General features: G+C 31.3%; 1 protein-coding gene across 6 annotated transcripts in view; it reads left to right on the top strand.

Annotated features, from left to right (window-relative positions):
- DMD (dystrophin) overlaps positions 1–18,139 on the top strand; it is a gene marked incomplete at its 3' end in the record, with an annotated part of 2,539,585 nt that overhangs the window by 453,937 nt on the left and 2,067,509 nt on the right. For 2 of the 6 annotated variants that reach the window (XM_081277783.1, XM_081277779.1), the window contains exon 1: positions 4,581–4,829. The exons of the other annotated variants lie outside the window; for them this stretch is intronic. In XM_081277783.1, coding sequence (XP_081133909.1) covers positions 4,799–4,829 — 31 coding nt within the window. In that variant the 5' untranslated portion in view covers positions 4,581–4,798. Of the gene's footprint in view, positions 1–4,580; positions 4,830–18,139 lie in introns of those variants that run through there. 6 annotated transcript variants of the gene reach the window in all.

Raw genomic sequence — 18,139 nt, 5'->3', positions numbered from 1 at the left:
TAAAGATTACACACTTGACCTCATACAATGGGCCAGTCAAAACTTGAATACACTAAAAATATTGTAGTGTAAAATTACCTTCAAATACAGGCATAAGACATAAATCAGTTTTGTATTTAGACTTGGGTATCACCTCCAATATATTGCATTACATATGTGAAAGTATTCTAAAATCTGAAATCCAGAACACTTCTGGTCCAATCAACCTAATTGGATACTGATAAGGGATACTGAACCTGTAATGCCATTATAGTATGTTAGAAGTACAAAACTATAATATATTCACAATATAAAATACTGTTTAAAAGCACAGTATAATACAATAAAATTAAATGACCTAAATATTAGAAATATGTTTTGTACCAGTGGATTAGAAGACTCAGTATAGTAAAATTGTCAGTTCTCCAGAAATTTATCTGTAAGCTTAATGTTATTCCTATCAAAATATCAGAAATATATTTTATTAACAGATCTGTAGGTTTGTTTTTAAATCTTCTGAAATTAATATCTTAAAACATAGTACCTAGAATTTCTAAAATAATTTTGTGAAAGAATGATAATGTCAGAATGATATTTCCACCCAATGCTTAAATTAAACTGACACAATATCAATAGTAATTAAGGTGGTATAGCATTGGCAGAGGGATGAGCACATTATCTATAAGGCAGAACTGCTGTTCCAGAAACAGACCCACACAAATTTGCTCAACTGATTTTGACAAAGGTGCAACTCTCAGTCAATGAGAAGAACAATAGTCTTTTCAGCAAGTGTTGCTGGAGCAAATAAACACCTATAAGAAACAGTATATATCTTCAACCTAAACCCATGCCTTATACAAAAATCAATTCAAAATGAATCACAGATTAAATGTAAAGATAAAATGATAAAAATTTTGGAAGAAAAAAATCAGAGCCTTCATGGCTTAAATCTTTAGTTAAGAGTTCTTAGACAATCCAAAAATACTATCAAGGGAAGACAATCAACAAACTAAACTTTTTAGAAGGTAAAATTTTGCTTCAAATATCATGTTAAGAGCATAAAAGAACAAGCTCTAGACTTGGATAAAATATTTGTGAACTATATATCGAACAAAGATTCATATCCAGAATGCATAAAAAGCTCTCAAAACTCAGCAGTAAAAAAAGAAAGATATATAATTAGAGAATGAATGAAAGATATTAACAGACACTTCACTGGAGGTTGTATTTCTGAGGAAGGAGGAAATGGGGAGTTTCTAATCAATGGATATAAAATTTCACTTTTGCAAAATGAATAAGTTCTAGAGATCTGGTAACTGTACAACACTATACCTATAGTCAATAATACTGGATTCTACAGTTTAAAAAATAAGAGTGTAAAACTCATGTTAAACATGTGTTCTTATCACAATAAAATAAAATTTATGGGCTGGGGCTGGGGCTTAGTGTCAGAATGCTTGCCTAGCACATGTGAGGCACTTGGTTATTTCCTTAGCACCACGTAAAATTAAACAAATAAAATAAAGACATGCTGTCCATCTACAACTACAAAAAAAAAATAAAAAATAAAGCTTTGGAAAAAATGCATTCACATGGCAAACACATATAAAGATGTTGAATGACATTAACCATTAGGGAATTTCAAATTAAAACCGTCATGATGTATCTCTACATACATAAGAATAAAGAATATAATAATATAAAATTAAGAACACCAAATATAGGTGAGAATTTGGAAAAACTGGATCACTTGCACATTGCTGGTAGATATGTAAAATGTGGAAAATGTTTTGTCAATGTCTTTAAAAAATTAAACATATATTTGCCATAATGAGGCCAAATAATTTCATTCTTCAACATTATTCCAAAGAAATCAAAGGAAAATTATATGTGACATTTTTTGCAGCTATATTTTCACTAGCAAAAACTTGGAAATAGCTGCAATCCCCTATAGAAGATGAATGGTTAAACAAATCATAGAACATCTATACCATGACATACTATTTAACGGTAAGTGTAAACAAGCCATTGGTAACAACTTTAATGAAACTTGAGAATGCTGAGTGGGAAAAACAGACAATCTCAGAAAGTCACAACTGATTCAATTATTTAACATTCTTGAAATGACATGATGGAGAACAAATGAGTTGGTGACAAAATTTAGGGATGATTGAGGAGGGTGGATGATATGACTAAAGGGATAACATGAGGAAAGTCTTTATAAAGATGAAACAGTTCTGTGTAGTTGTGATAAAATGACATAAACTATACACATGCATAATATCAATGTCAGTTTCCTGGATTGATATTGTATCATAGTTGTGTATAGTTATAGTTTGCTCCTTTGGGAGAATCTGACTGAAGAGTATATGGAGTATCTCTATACTATCTTTGCAACTTCTTGGGGATTTATATTTACTTTGAAACAAAAAGCTAAATAAATTTTTAAAAATTCTGCTGTGCCAATTATTAACATGGGGAACCTGAGCAAATTCCTTGGTTAGTGACTTTTATAATTGGGCCCCTAAGACCTTCCAGATATAGTTATTGTGAAGACTATTAAAATGAAAGCAATAAGTGATTAAGGGTCACAGGATAATAGTGACATGATCTGAATTGGAAAATTCACTGTGTTAGTACTACATGTTATTTTACATGACTTTCACTTTTTCCAGTTATTTTAAGTATGTTTACTCACCTATGTTATAAAATCTTAAGGGAAGTGTATGTATTATACAAAATGTAGAAATTATTACAGGTAATAAATAAGTTATGATTATGACTAAACCTGAAAGATAATTAAAATTTACCTGAGGATAGTCAAAATTCAATCATTGTTTTGTACTTCAGGTATTACCTAGAGCATGTTTTTGTATAAATGGAACCACAGTTGTTTTTAGAACCATGTACTTCAGGTTTTCTCATAGTTGACCAAATATTAGAATCACCTGTGAATCACAGACTGCTAGCTCCTGCCCCCAGAGTTTCTGATTTTCCAGAATTCACATGTACTTGTCATTTCTAAGAAGTTCATTTATGATGCTATTGCTGCTGGTTGGTGGAATGGTAAACTATATATAGTGGAATGGTAAACTATATATATAATGGTAAACCCTAAAGGTGGGTTTGTGTATATATAAAACTCATAGGACAAGATGTAAAGGAGCTTACAGTGCAGGAAGACAATGATGTTAAATTGCAAAATTGGATCATAGTCAGTCCTAAAACTTTTTTTTCTCGTTTTGTTTTGAAATTTTGCTTATGTGCATATATAAATAACCAAACTAGGGAGAGAAAATGAGATTAAATATGGGAATGAATGTTTCAGTCCATTTTTATAATAATAATTTAAATACTAATATCTACAATTAAAGTTAGGCTTCATCCGTTAGTTTACATGTGATTTGGTGATCAGTGGCAATTTTATGATGATGACATTGAAAAATATAAAATGTATAATTAACTATTAAGGCAAAAATCTTAGTAAGATTCAGTGTCATTTTTCCCCATATATTTTTTTCTCTTTCTATGCTAAGCAATTGAATGATTGACATAGAAAATGTATCTGCCACTGTAAGAAATGATACCAAAAATAGCACTCAAATAATTTAGTGGGGATCATTATAATTACAAAATAAATATCTTTCTAAAAAGTGTTTCTGATGTTCTCTATAAATATTGAGCTCACTTGTTGCATAAAATATAATTAGAAGACAAAGAAGCCTTTTATTGGCAAAGAATGATTTATAAACCTGATGAATGACATATTGCAACTGTGTTCACTTAAACACAGAAAGAAAAACTTTTTTGAGAACCATTTAGTTGTCATTAACTCACTGTTTAAAAGAATGACTTTAATAATTGGCATCAAAGAAATTAAATAAAGAATAATTTTCTAGTGAAGAAGTTTTATCATAATCCACAAGTAAAATTTAGCATTTTAGGAGGATTTCTTCATTCCATTATAAGAGTGCTCTTTATTTGAGAAGAAAACTTGTCCCATGAGACCCACTCACATACTGCCTTCAGAACTCAGCTGTTACATTCTGCTGCTGCTTCTCTTATTCCGACTGTTGGCATCATCAATACATGACTTTTGATTGGATCCCAAGGGTAAAAATTGACTGTGGTAGACAGGAGATTCATAACAAATGCATAGATTATTTGGGACATTTCTTTTTGTTCAGTAGAGTGAATTTTTTTTCTGTTGTTAAAAGGAGGGGGGAAAAGGCAAGGCATTTAAAAGTTAATTCTGGATCAAGATTTCTGCTCGGTTATTCTAGAAATTTACATAAAAGTTACAGAAAATTATTGTTCCTCCTCTGTACTGAAGAGATTTTGCATTTAGAGGACTTTGGGAGCAAGAATTATGTCCACTGTGCTATTTTGGCTTGGATGTTAATCAGAACACAGTTGAGCATTATTTCAATTTGCAGGACTTGCCATGCTGGAAGCACAACCTTATATGTAGTATCCATGGGCAGTCCTATTATGGGAAACCAACTTGAGAGAAAAGGCGGGTCACTTGCTTGTGCGCAGGTCCTGGAATTTGAAATATCCAGAGGCCTCTACAAAATCCTGGCATCAGTTACTATGTTGACTCACTCAGTGTTAGGATCACTCACTTTCCCTCTACAGGACTCAGATCTTGGAGGCAATTGCTTTCAGAGAAAAACGAATAGGAAAACTGAAGTGTTATTTTTTTCAAGGCTGCTGAAGTTTATTGGTTTCTCATTCCTAAGCCTACTAGAGCAATAAAGTTGGAAGAAATTTTTACCAAGATTTCTATCGCTGCTTCGACAAATACTTCTTTTTCCAAATGCTTTGGTGGGAAGAAATAGAGGACTGTTGTAAGTACAAAATAATTTTAAAATATCTTTAATTGTAGCATAAGTTTAGTTTGTGACAAGCTCACTGATTAGGCAGAATGGTTTTAAATTATTACACTAGTTTGTGAATAAACATAAATGTTATCTTCGGTATACTTTATAATATATGTTTATGTATATATTCAGGTGTAGATGTTTCTCACTGGGAAAAATTCAATAGAAATTAGGTAGAGTTGAGTTATTATCTTTGCAATAAAATAAACATATCTTTCTTATTTAAGAAACCACTGAAGGAATAGAATATGCATAACTAGCTTTGAGTGTATGTAACAGACTATTTTGATTGCTCTAAAGTAGTTTGTGAATCTGGATTATTATTTTGATTGATGCTTCTATATTTAGTAATGGTTACATGAATGGTAATGACCTGACATTCTCAGTGAACTAACTGCTGAATGGGAATGACATGGAAACCTAAAGTTTAGAAAATGATATATCAGGCATATCATGGGGGGGAAATTTTAAAAAATCGTGATGGATAAATAACATGTGCAAAAATATTGATAAAGATTTAATTTCCAAGTTACTTTCTCATATTATTTGCAAAATTTTGAGTGCTCTTTTCTGTCACACATCATGAGAATTCTTTAAGTAATGTAAATATGTGCTGCCAATTAACCTGAAAGTCTTTTATTTAGGAAGTAACAAAAACTTGAGACTTCTGATCATATTTTGCAGTAAAGTCATCATGGTATTTCATGTTTTTCATGACCTAGCATTTCACTGAAACTTTATAGTTAGGCTTTTTTTTTTACATTTTTTTCTTTATTTTATTTTTTATTTTTATTTTTTTATTGATTATTTAAAACATTACATAGCTCATGATATATCATCTTTTAAAAATGTGACTAATTTGTTTATTTTTAAGAAAGCTATAATGACTAATGAAGAATTTAAGTCAACTGTAATGCAACCATAATAGAAGTACATAAAAATAATACATGATGAGGACAGTGTGTCCCAAAGAGAAGGATGAAGGAGATTATATTTTTCCCCTATTTTTGACTTGTGGATTATAGTTATTCTGAAATAGACATGAGGACAATGCCTATAATTAAGAACGAAATAAATAAATCTCTCCAAATAAGTAATGCTTCGCAAATTCTAGAAAAACACTGAAAACAAACTCATAAAAAGTTTCTGTAAATAAATTAACATTGTCCATTTATTTACATTGGATAACAGATTTTATAGTATAACATTTATATCATTTTCATCTTAAATGTCTTTACTGAGCATCAGTATTGCTTTCTAATTGAAAAGCTGTTCTATGACCACCATTATAAAGCCAGATAAATAGATAGATAGGTAGATAGATAGATAGATAGATAGAGATATTCTTCACGGTATACCACACACACACATACACACAAAAACACACAACACACACATGCACATTTTTATTTGGTATTTATTTCTATCATATCATTAATTTATAATGCTATCAAAATTAATTACTGGTGATGATTAATTCTACAAAATTAAGATAATTTATTATTACTTAGAGGAATTCTGAAAGAATTTCAAAGATAAAATTCTGTTATGAAGCAAAGCAACCTTACACTCCTCTGTCATAGGTATTCAAGTAAGATTTTAAATTCTTAAAGTTTGAAGAAAGATAACCTTTTTGGGACATGCCCTGTAGGACTTTTACTATAGTGCATTTTAAAACCATCAAGTAATGCTTATGTAACTTGACAATAGGTTTAAGACAAAAGGAAGATATTCTCAAGGTTATATTATACATTGAGTTTTACTGTTGAACAAGATATTATTAGTTGGGTTTTTGACATTTGAATACAATTTTTAAAATTGTCTTAGTTTGAAAAATTTAAAACAGTACATTTGGCTGTTATTTAACTAAAATTATTACCATTTAAAAGAGGTCACTATATTAACATGCATATCACTTACTCTTAGAATTTCTCAAATTATGAATTGCAAAGGATTAATCAAATGATTAACTGAAAATAGATATTTTACTGAGCTTTTTTTTAAAGATGCAAACCATCTTGAGACCTAACAAAAACATCTATTAGAATATCACTTGTAGAATCTTTTAAAGGCATGTTAACTATGAAAGAGAGATTGCAGTTCCAAGTTGATGATATACTTTTTAATTTAATAAGATTTTTGTGTAATATGGCATATTATAGAAAATACATTAGAATATATCATGTGATATTAATTTTTTAAAATACTTTATGCAAATTTAAGTTATTTATGAAAAACATAGTACTTGACTCTATTCCAGCTATACAGTACTGAAACAGAAAATTCATGATTTGGGTAGAAATACTAGTACACCTTCCTCTTCAGTCCTGTGTTACTTGTTCAAAATCTTTATAGACAAAATCATTTACTGCATAAAACAAATTGTCAAGTACTTAGCCACTTCTGTGGTTTAAATAAAGAGATTAAAATCTTCCCTGTGTTGGAAGAATCAGGTGATTTTAAAATTTCTGCTTTATCTTATTATGAATGTGTCTAAAGAGCAAATCAAAGTGATTTCCCAAACTTTTCTTCTCTTTTCAACTTAAATTCTAATATTTCCCTAACTCATTAAGCATGTTTTATCATTTTTTCATCAAATTATTGTTTATTTCATTGCAAATACAAGAAACATAGTATTTTTGTATGGGAATATGTGTGTGTGTGTGTGTGTGTGTGTGTGTGTACACACACACACACACACACACACACACACATACATACACATTTAAACCACAGAGTAGTTTTCTAAGATATATTAACTAAAATTGATTAGAAACTAATCTCTACTTAGAGATGATTTTCTTTTCATCTTTTTTTAAATTTTCTATTGTAAACATTATTTTGTAAGAAATTGATCAATAAGACATAAATATTCTCTGAGTAGTAAAATAGAACAAACCATGAAAACTCAGGATTTATGACTATACAATTGGGGGAGCTCTTTTAAGAAAAATAATATTAAAATATGAATTAAAAAATTAGATACGTCTTGGGAGGGGTCCCTACAAGTGAAGCTTTAAGAGTTTCATGGGCTATCACCTCTGTTTGGAGAAATTTGTTAGGGTTGAATCTTGTCCTAGTTACATTTTAAAATAAAATTGATGCTAGTTATATTTATTTAAAGCATATATTATTTCTCAAAGACAGCCTTTTATTTAATGCAGATTAGAGAGTTAAGAGAATTTATAATGGTAGGAATTTGACATTTCTGCCTTTCATTCTGAAAAGATACATTGATTAAAGTGATGTCAAACTCAGTTAATGGAGGCGGTACAGTTATTTCAGATATACAGGGTATGTAATTTGAAGGCGAGCCAAATCACAATGACAAGGAATAATGATGACCTTGGTTTATTTTTATACAGTACACTCAAGTTTTGATTGGATTCAGAGAGAGGCAATGGTTTTCTATCTCACAAAGTCCTGCTATAGTCCTAGGAGGTTTGTGTTCTTTTATCAAGGCAGTAGGCTCATATTGAAAAATTTTGTTGGGAAAGTCATAGAATGGAGTATGGGAAGTAAGACTTTTTTATTAAATGCAACCAAGTTTCATAGCAGAGTTTCATGAAAATATTTCTTTTTAGATAGCACGTTCTGTGCAGCATGCTGATCTTCAAAACTATATCAGCAAACAAACATTTTGTGGTCTTCACTTTTTCTCTGCTTACAGCATCTGTTAGTGAAACTTCCTTGGAATTTCACAATATAAAATATTGAAACATCTTTCGAGTTTCAAACTCTATTTTAGTGCAAATATGAAAGTGAAAATGGCAATGTCATATTAAGTTAAAATGGTGATAGTATAGTATATATTTAGTATTTTCTCAATTTTTGAGGGTTTTGACTACTTGTATCACACATAGACTCCTTTCTAAAAACTGTGTAAAATTTCAATCTCCCTCTACTTAATATTAGAAGTTAACATGTTTTCCAGAAATTCTGATACCCCCTTTTAAATAGAAGAGTAATTGATATTTGTGAATCACTTCTGTGCAAATATTGTTTCAAGATTAACAGATAAAATAATTTGGCTTACTTTTTTCTGGAGTTTGGGAATGAAAGTTCCTTTTCCCCTTATGCTGCAGCATATTATAATATTAAATGTGATCTTATAAATCAGAGATTGTGAAACACTTTAACACCCAGAGTATATATAGTCTTTCTCTTTCCTCATTCATTATTAATTCCCTGAATATGGCAAAATAAACTAAAAATTACAATAAACATATTGGCTCCAGTATTTTAAGGGAACCTGAAATTTCTCTACCACAAATTCACAGAAGACAGATGAGGATAAGGAAAGGAAATGATCCCTGTGGCTCATGCTTAAAAGAATCTTCATGTCATGGCCATACAATCACCCCTGAAAAAAATCAAAGGGCAGTACTCATAGTTCTCTTCTTCCATAAAGGCTGCCATTTTAAGCATTTAGAGTCTTTATTTTAAAGTATTTTCCTGTTAATCTGGAAACTATGATTTGCATATAAGTGATTCACAAATATCAGTTACTTTTATATTCAAAAGGGGATATCAGAATTTCCAGAAGTCTACCATTTTAAGTATTTTAATCTGATATCATTCATTCAAAATATCTGGGAAGGTGAATACAACCAACCATTTTCTGGGGTCCTACAATCTTGAAATTTGGCTTTGCATAGTATTAAGCCCTGAGAAAACAGGCATTCCTAGCAGTCAGCATTGGATTTAGAAATCAATTTCTTCCTCTTCCTCCTTTATTATTTTTTGCCTTCTGCCTCAATGCCTCACTTTCATTCTGTAATTATGCACACTATTCTTCACTAATGGAAAGTGAGGGAGAATCAACAGTTATCCTGTAGCAGGAATGAAGCTGTCATTTCTTTGGTACACTGATAAAACGTTGCTGCTGTTGTTTCTGTCGTTCATAAATGACTCCTCCTGAATTCTTAACTCAATATTTTGAATCCATATAATTTTAAGGAATTAATTTTTCATAAATTTAAAATGTTGAAAAACTGATGTTTATGCGAAATTTGAGAGTTGGAATATATTTATGGCTAGTTTAACATATTTACTGTCATCATGCTTCTGTTCAAGTTTTTAAAAATCTGAATAAGAGCTTTGCCTCTATCTTAATTATTCACTTCATTTTAGTTTATGTATTTTGTCTGTTTTAAGTGGAAGAATGTGGTGGCTTTGATGAATAGGAGGAACATTAAATTGCATTCATTATTCAAGCCAATATTTATCCATGTGATAAAAGAAGGACGTAGATAGCTAAATGGGTTTCAAAGAGGGTTAAAATAATTTTCTAAGCTCCAAAATAAGCAGAGATTTGAATTTTCATGTTTTTAGTTTATATTAAATAAATATGTAAATCACATGAGTACAACAATGAGGAATTCACATATGCTAAAGTTACACAGTCTTTTGTCAATTTAGCTTCAACTTTTAGACATATTTTCTTTCCAAATTTGCTTTTAAAAGACCATTATTAATTGAGCACAATTAGCATTATAGTGTTCTATATGGTTCCATATTATGGGCAAATAAAGGGGTCACCTTTTTAAAAGTTTTTACTTTCTCCTAAGCTTTTGTTTGAAATTGCTCCCCCGCTTTCCCATTCTGTTTTTTTTGGCTTGACTGTCACCGAATCAGGACTATAAAAGGGCATAAACATCAGTAGCTTTTTGCCCATTCTTGGCACTCATCTTTATTTGCACACAACTTGCCTCCTCCTTTATCAGATTACAGTAACAACATTACCTTAGCCTAAGTGCTGACTTAAAGGGCAAGGGAGTCAGCACACTGTTACAAGTACAGATTTTAGCTTTGGAAACTGTGTGGGGATGTATTAAAAGAATAAAATAGAAAAAAAATCACATAATCAGAACTGCACAAGTATTTTCATCAAAAGAAAGTTGAGTAATTTGCTTTTAGGTTGGTGCTTAAGAAGGCAGTGTTAGGATTAAATTGATGGACTGATTGGACAAAATATTATCAAAATGGTTGGGAGAGTGAAAAAATTATCAGTGAATGTGACAAATCACAGTTGCTATCACATAACTGAGAAAGAAAAGGGGAAATTACACTTAAAAGAGCATAAGCAATGTTGGCTCCTAGGTGGTTAACTTAAAGAGCTTACGGGAAGCTCAGACAGCTGAGGAATCCTGATTTAGTAGAGGCTGAAGGGCAGGGCAGGAGCCATGTGAACAGCTGCTGAAGAGCTGGAGGATTCCTTTGGATTAGGTGTACACACCCTGTCTCTAATGGGCTGTGTCATAGTGCACCAAGTGTTATCAAAAGGGTTCACTTTGCTCAAGCTTAAGGCCTTTGCAATGTTTTACTTTAAATGTCTGGAAATAGATTTGCTCTCAAAATAAATTCCGAAATAAAATATCAAAAGCAGTGGCTCCATAAAGTTTGTATTGTGTGGTTTTGGATGATCATTATTTAAAGAAGAACCTATAGCTGATGATTTGTTATCCATCCATTCATTAATATATATTAATCCATGCAATTAATATATATATCAAATTTATATATATATATATATATATATATATATATATATATATATATATATCTCAATTGCCAATTTTGTGCTAAGGCTATGCTGTACTCTGGAGATAATCTTCTAAACAAGCAAATTCATAAAGATTTACTTTAGAGGAGGATGTGCATATTAATATGTTCATACTATTTAAATATTTAAATTGCCTATTTGGGATAAGACCTACAGAGTAAAGACCACATTGTTATAAGAATGTATAATATTGAGCTCTAGATTAGTCTTAGAAATTGAGGAGGTCTTCCTGAGAAAAGGATGTCAAAATAAGAAGAAAAATAGAATTAGGGAATTATTTTCCACTCAGAAAATGTTCCACTCAGAGAGGGCGACATTTGTGAGAGTGAAAACTGGTATGAGGAAAAATATAAGAGAGTCAGTTTTACTAGTGAATGGTGAGTGAGGGAGAGTGTGAAACAAGCCTGTAGCTTAAAGGGCAGGCTGGGGTCCAATTGTCTGAACAGGAAGCCTTAAAGGTCATGGGAATTATTTTTGTTTTTACACAAGCACTGAACAGCATTTCATGAGTTTTAGGCAGAACCCTGATATGAACATATTCACATTTTTAAAGAATATAAGTTTTATTAAGAAAGGATTAGGAAGTGCTAAGGGTAGATGAAGGGCTTCCAATCTGAAGCTATTTTCATAGCTCCCCCAAGTGCAGAAGAAGGTGGTTTTGACTAGAATGGTGGCACTGGAGGTGAAAGAAGTATGTCTAATAAGGATTTTTCTATGAGAGAGAATCAATAGCAATTGGTGTTCAATTGTATGCAGCATCCTCCATGACATGTAGAATTTGGTGCATAATAGTGCCATTTACAAGAAAATTGGAAGGGAAACTGGAATGATGGGAAGGATTAGGGATGGTGATGCTGAGCTTTTTGATGGAGAATGTGAGAACTGTGGTTATGGGGATCTGCAGCCTAGAAATGAAGTTATTATTGGGGATTAAAATGAGTGAGCCATAGAATGGATGAGACCAGTTAGAAAAATCTACAGCATGAAAAAAAGAAAGTCAGGAATTCAATTAGGAAGACAAAAACATTCTAAAAAAATCAGAGAGAAAACATCTAGATAGAGTGATAAAATTGTAAGCAAATAATATTTCTGTAAAGAGGGCTGTTGCTTTCAATCTCCAATTTAATGACTTTGTGAATGAGGAACTTACTTTCAGCACCAGGTGTCTTGGTTTCCACAGTCTCTGCCATCTATTTACCCCAATTTCCTTTTCCACATTGCTATTTCAGTGGGATATCACCAAAATATTGCCTTAGTAGAAAAGCTTCAATAAATATTTAAATTGTATAATATATTCCGCTTTTTCCTGTACTCTGCACTTCCTAAAAATACCTTTTTCGGAAACCCCATTTCAACTGACTACTGTATAATGAAATGAGCCTTCAGTGTAAAACATTTATCATAGTCTGAATTTCAATTGCTCAGTCAGAGTTGTTAAGTAATATGAAAAATCATCCTTTAGAGAATACAGAATTGCACAGATATGACAAGGTAACTTTGCACTTTATTTAATGCTGTTTTAGTTAATATAGATGCTTATTGGAGAAATGTCTAAAAATTCTTGAGAACCATTAGTAGAGTTGATTATTCTTAAATCGGCAAAAATGGTGAAAATACATAGAAAACATTGACAATTCAGTTTAAATAAAACCAGAATCACACTGAAGAGGTAGAAGGCATTTGAGTAATTGAAATTTAGTCATGGATGAGTATAATGTACTTATCAGTTAGCTTTTGGGGAAGTAGGACTAGATAGAATATTAATAAGATATTGAGCAAATTTTTCACCATTACATTTTTACTTGCTTCTAACTAAGCATTTTTGAACACCTGCTGTGTTCTCTCAGCCTTTTATGAAATTACAACTCTGTAAGTCAGAGAACACACACACACACACACACACACATATAGGTATACAACAGCTATAAAATGTCAAGAGAGTTATAAAGTGTGGCACAAATCAAACATAAATGATTATTTACGAATGATATTATTATGGAAGTTTTCATTGAATTATCTACCTTTATAAATAGTCCTTAGAGAATGAGCATATGGAATTGTGGATTATAGGATGAGTGGAAGGGGTAGTCATGCAAAGACAAGGATTAATGAGGCATTGATTTCTCCTACATATATAGCTATTGATATTACCTTGTATGTGCATAGCACTATTCCAGATTTATCTAATCTTCAGTGATATATATATGCCATTTATCATGCTTATATACTAAGTGTCAGGCACTTCTCTGAGTGCATCACATGTAGCTCAGATAATTGCCATATAACTGTAGGAGGTGGGGAATATATTCATCTATATTGAACAGATGAAAATGAGGTACTGAGAGGTTAAGTAATTTGCCTAAGGTAGCTCAGCTGATATGTGGCAGAGTCAGTATTTGAAAAGTGGCACAATGATAGTAAGATTAAAGATCCTTAAACTCTCAGTTGCCACATTCTCTCAGGTTTGGAGGGAATCTTAAAAGGATGAAATAAAACAAAATGGCAAGAATCATAATATCTTCTCGCAAGAACTAAACATGTTCCATTGAGAATGTTTTGTGAAAAAAGTTATAGTAATTTTTGGTTTGCTTACATGTTTACTATGGACCTTGGTACAATACATTTTCTTAGATAAAAACTAAGGTGTACTGAAAAACTGTTCGTTCATGCTCCAGATACTCACAGGGAGCTGTGTGTGGTGATATCTATAATAATTAACTTGTTTTATGATTTTATTCCTATCTCAATCTTCACACCATGTGAATATGAAAAACATCAAACGAAGTAACTAATACAGCTCTGTTTAAAAGTATCTATAGCTAGCTTCCTTATGGTCTCACTAGTTTTTCCTTCCAATTTTATTTCAGTGATGTACAGAAAACTGTGCTACATGAACAGAAAACTGAGAACTTGGTCCACATGACTACAGTTTAGTAATATTCTACAAAAATAATTTGCATAGATTAATATGACAGTAAGAACAAGTACTATTTTGAGTACTACTTTGCATAAATAGGATTTTATGTAAATCACTATAATTTTTGCTTTTTAACAAACTAATTTTTCATTTTACTTTGTGTTGATTATAGACAGTGTTGTACATACTTGTATATTGTGTATGTGTATATAATGTACAATATACAATTCTAGAGTACACCAGAAACAGAGAGTGAGCATTAGGCTATGAAGCACATTAGTCCCCTGTCATTAAGCAGCGTGCATCCCACACAAAAATGTTGACAATGGTTATCCCATTTCTAAGGTCAGAAATAGTATTCAGATTTTATTTGACTTCATAAGCAATTTTATTTTCATCAAGAGACATGTATGTACATGTATCTACACATTAAATGATAATTGAAAATCACAATAGAGCAGAATGAGTCTAGATGCATAGATGAGAGTGGGAAGTAAGTGGGCATCAGAAATAATCCTCACTGATTTATTTTCCTAAAAACTTGATGATTGTCATGTCTGGTTTTCATGATACAGTTGTTAATATTGTCCAGTAACTGGCTAGTAAAAAAATGGATAATATAAATTTTAACTCTTATTTAAAATGTGTATTTTTTATTTCTTAACTATGAAGTCATTAATATTTGGATAAGCTATGGAAATAAATCTCATGCTAAAAATACATTTTCAGATGTGCATTATGTTAATTTACAAACAATGGAATGATGATTCCACCAAATATAGTACTGTTCTACAGTATTAAATACACAAATGCTATTTTTTATAATTTATTGCCATAAGTAACACTAAGATGTATAATTTTTTTAAAAAGGGAATCATACACAAACACACACACACACACACACACAATTTTTTTTCATCTTAATTCCATATTCTCTCTCTTTGATTTCCCTAGTGTATGAGATGAGTTAAGATTGTGTGAATGCTATTTTTCTAGGAAAAAAAAAATCTTCATGGCAGTATGGTGAATTAAACAAATTTAGTTCATTTATTTCAATATTACTATGTGCATAGATCTCTCTATTTCTGTGACATATGCAAACATACACATGTATTACTTAGAAATTAAGTGGTTTAAATATGAAAGTATTTGTCTTTACTCATATTTATAAAATCATTTAAATTGTGACTAGAACAATACTAAATCAGTTCTTCCATTTGGAAAATATAAAAAAATATTACAACACAGGAAAATAAAAGGAAAACAATTTATTATGTCCATATGCCATTCTCCAATTATAATGGATAATGTTAATTTAATGTTATGTTATTAATTCTTTAAGATTATATTAGTCATATTATTTTAATATTAAGCATGGGGTATAACTCTATTAGTGGTTCCTTTTTTCATAATGTTTTAAGAAAATAAAATTTTCATTTCTATCATGGTAAAAATACAAAAATAAAATGAGGCATTGCCTTTTTTCTGTTCTTTATATACATTAATTGGAGTAAATATAAGCAATATTTTTTTCTTTTTCCTTAAAATTTAATGCTTTCTATTCATGCCTTACCCTACTAAGTTCAAGTGAAGGGAAGAACTTCAAGTTGCTAAAACCAATTGACAAAATTTCTTCTTCATCTTTCTTGAACTTGCAGCTGTGATTAATATTGACTATTCACACTTAAGAATATTGTCTTCTTTAGACATCTGTGCACTGTGTTTTTCTGGTTTGGGGTGGTGTTTCTCTTCAGTCTGCATGACAGACTGATCTCTCTACATTTAAACATTACAGTTTTGGGGGAGCAAATCCTAGTGTGATTCTCTAATCTTTTTCTTGGTCATTATACCCACATCTATAGTATTAATACTTATTTGCAGATAACTAACCAGGTTTACCTCTAACTCAGTTTTCTCCAATAAATTTCAGAACTATAATTTGATATTTCCATTCATATGTGACAAAGGCATCTTTATTCTGAATGTTTACTTTAGTCAGCTTTTACACTGCTGTGATCAAAAGACCTTACAAGAACAATGTATAGTAGGGAAAGTTTATTTTGGCTCATGGTTTCAGAGGTTCAGTCCATGGTAGGCCAACTTCATAGCTCTGGGCTAGAGGTGACACAGAACACCATGGTTGAATGAAGTGCTCAAAGAAAGCAGTTTGGAACATGGCACCCAGAAACAGAGAGAGTACTCCACTCACCAGGAAGAAAATATAAGTCCCTAAGACATCCCCCCAGTGACCTACCTTCTCCAGCTACATCCTACCTGCCTTTAGTAACCACCCGGTTAATCTATTTGAGTGGATTAAGCCACTGATTGTGTTACAACCCTCATAATCTAATCATTTCACCTTTGTACTTTCTTGCATTATCTCACATATGTGTTTTTGGGAACAACAGATATCCAAACCATAGCAATGTTTAAAATGGAACTTTCCTCCATCCAATGAAATCTGATCCTTTCCCATCCTTCTCTTTATCATTGGATGTTGATGTCATTCATTGAGGTTTCACAGGCCAATTACCTAATTCATCTTTGAAACTCTGATCTCTCATGTTTGCTTATGCCTAAACCATTGGCATTTGTTGTGGATTTTATCCCCAGATATCATTTCATTCAATTTTTTTCTTCTCCTCTACAATTACCCAATCTAGTTTTTTTCATGAGGCATACAGCAGCCATTTCCTTCCTGGCTGCTCAGAATTGCCTGTTCCCCCTTCCCTCTAATCCATTCTCTAAAATTTATTCACTCAGTCAATTTTGAATTTATGATCATCCATTTAATCACTTTATTACTTTATCTTGGCTATTAGAAAAAACAAGATAAAAAGAAGCTAAATAAACAAGGCCTAGACACTGCCTACCTATTTTGTCTCATCTTCCATCATGCTTTTTCTGACTTATTACTTTACTGACTTACTTTTGTAAAAATAGTCCTTGCTTCTTTCCACTTCAGGGCTTTTGCACATGCTTTTCTATTTGTCTAGAAACTATGCTTCTCTGTTTCTCTTTTTTCACCTAGATAGCACTATTTTCCACTCACAAGGCATCAGAGTTCCCTGGTAGATGAAATTTTCTTACTACATAAAATCAGTCTATAAGACACAGCACTGTTAGGATTCCAAATGTATGTGTGTAATAATTCATACTAGTTGCTCAGAGCATATGATAAGTTCCATGAATCCTCAAATATTGTGCTCATCATTGTTTCCCTAGAACCAAAGTTTTCTCAATATTTGGAGTAAGTTCCTATTTAACACTTTAATGAAAGCTGTCATTAATAGCTATTTATACATATTAATATATTATATAATAATAATGATAATTTGTAATTTATGAATATTTTGTACAACAACAAAAGTATTTTAGTTCTGGTTGAAGCTTAACCTATGTAAGTAAGTAAAATTGCTTTTCATCCATTAGGTTCCCCCTACCCTTCTTTGACTTATTATATTCCCTTTTACTCTAGAGTATTTTGGTTGATGGTTTATATTTTTACTATTTTTAATCCATGTCTTTTTTCTTTTCTTCATCTTTCTTTGTGAGCTCTCAAAGGACTAACCGTGTAACCGAAGTGATTCTGCAATCTGCATTTGGGGTAAAATTGGGGATTCATAACCCACTTCAATCTAATGTATGAAGTATGATATGTCAAGAGCTTTGTAAAGTTATGAACAACCAATAAAAAAAATAAAAAATAAATAAAAAAATAAAAATAAAATATATAAAGTTCACTCTAAACCAAATCCTAAAACAAAAACAATCCTTTTAGAAAATAAGGAAAAG

This window comes from Spermophilus citellus (genome assembly GCF_964194105.1).
Source record: "Spermophilus citellus genome assembly, chromosome: X".
In the NCBI taxonomy this organism is placed as follows: Eukaryota; Metazoa; Chordata; class Mammalia; order Rodentia; family Sciuridae; genus Spermophilus; species Spermophilus citellus.
Note: the sequence above shows the minus strand (reverse complement) of the source record. Positions and strands in the feature narration are given on the sequence as shown.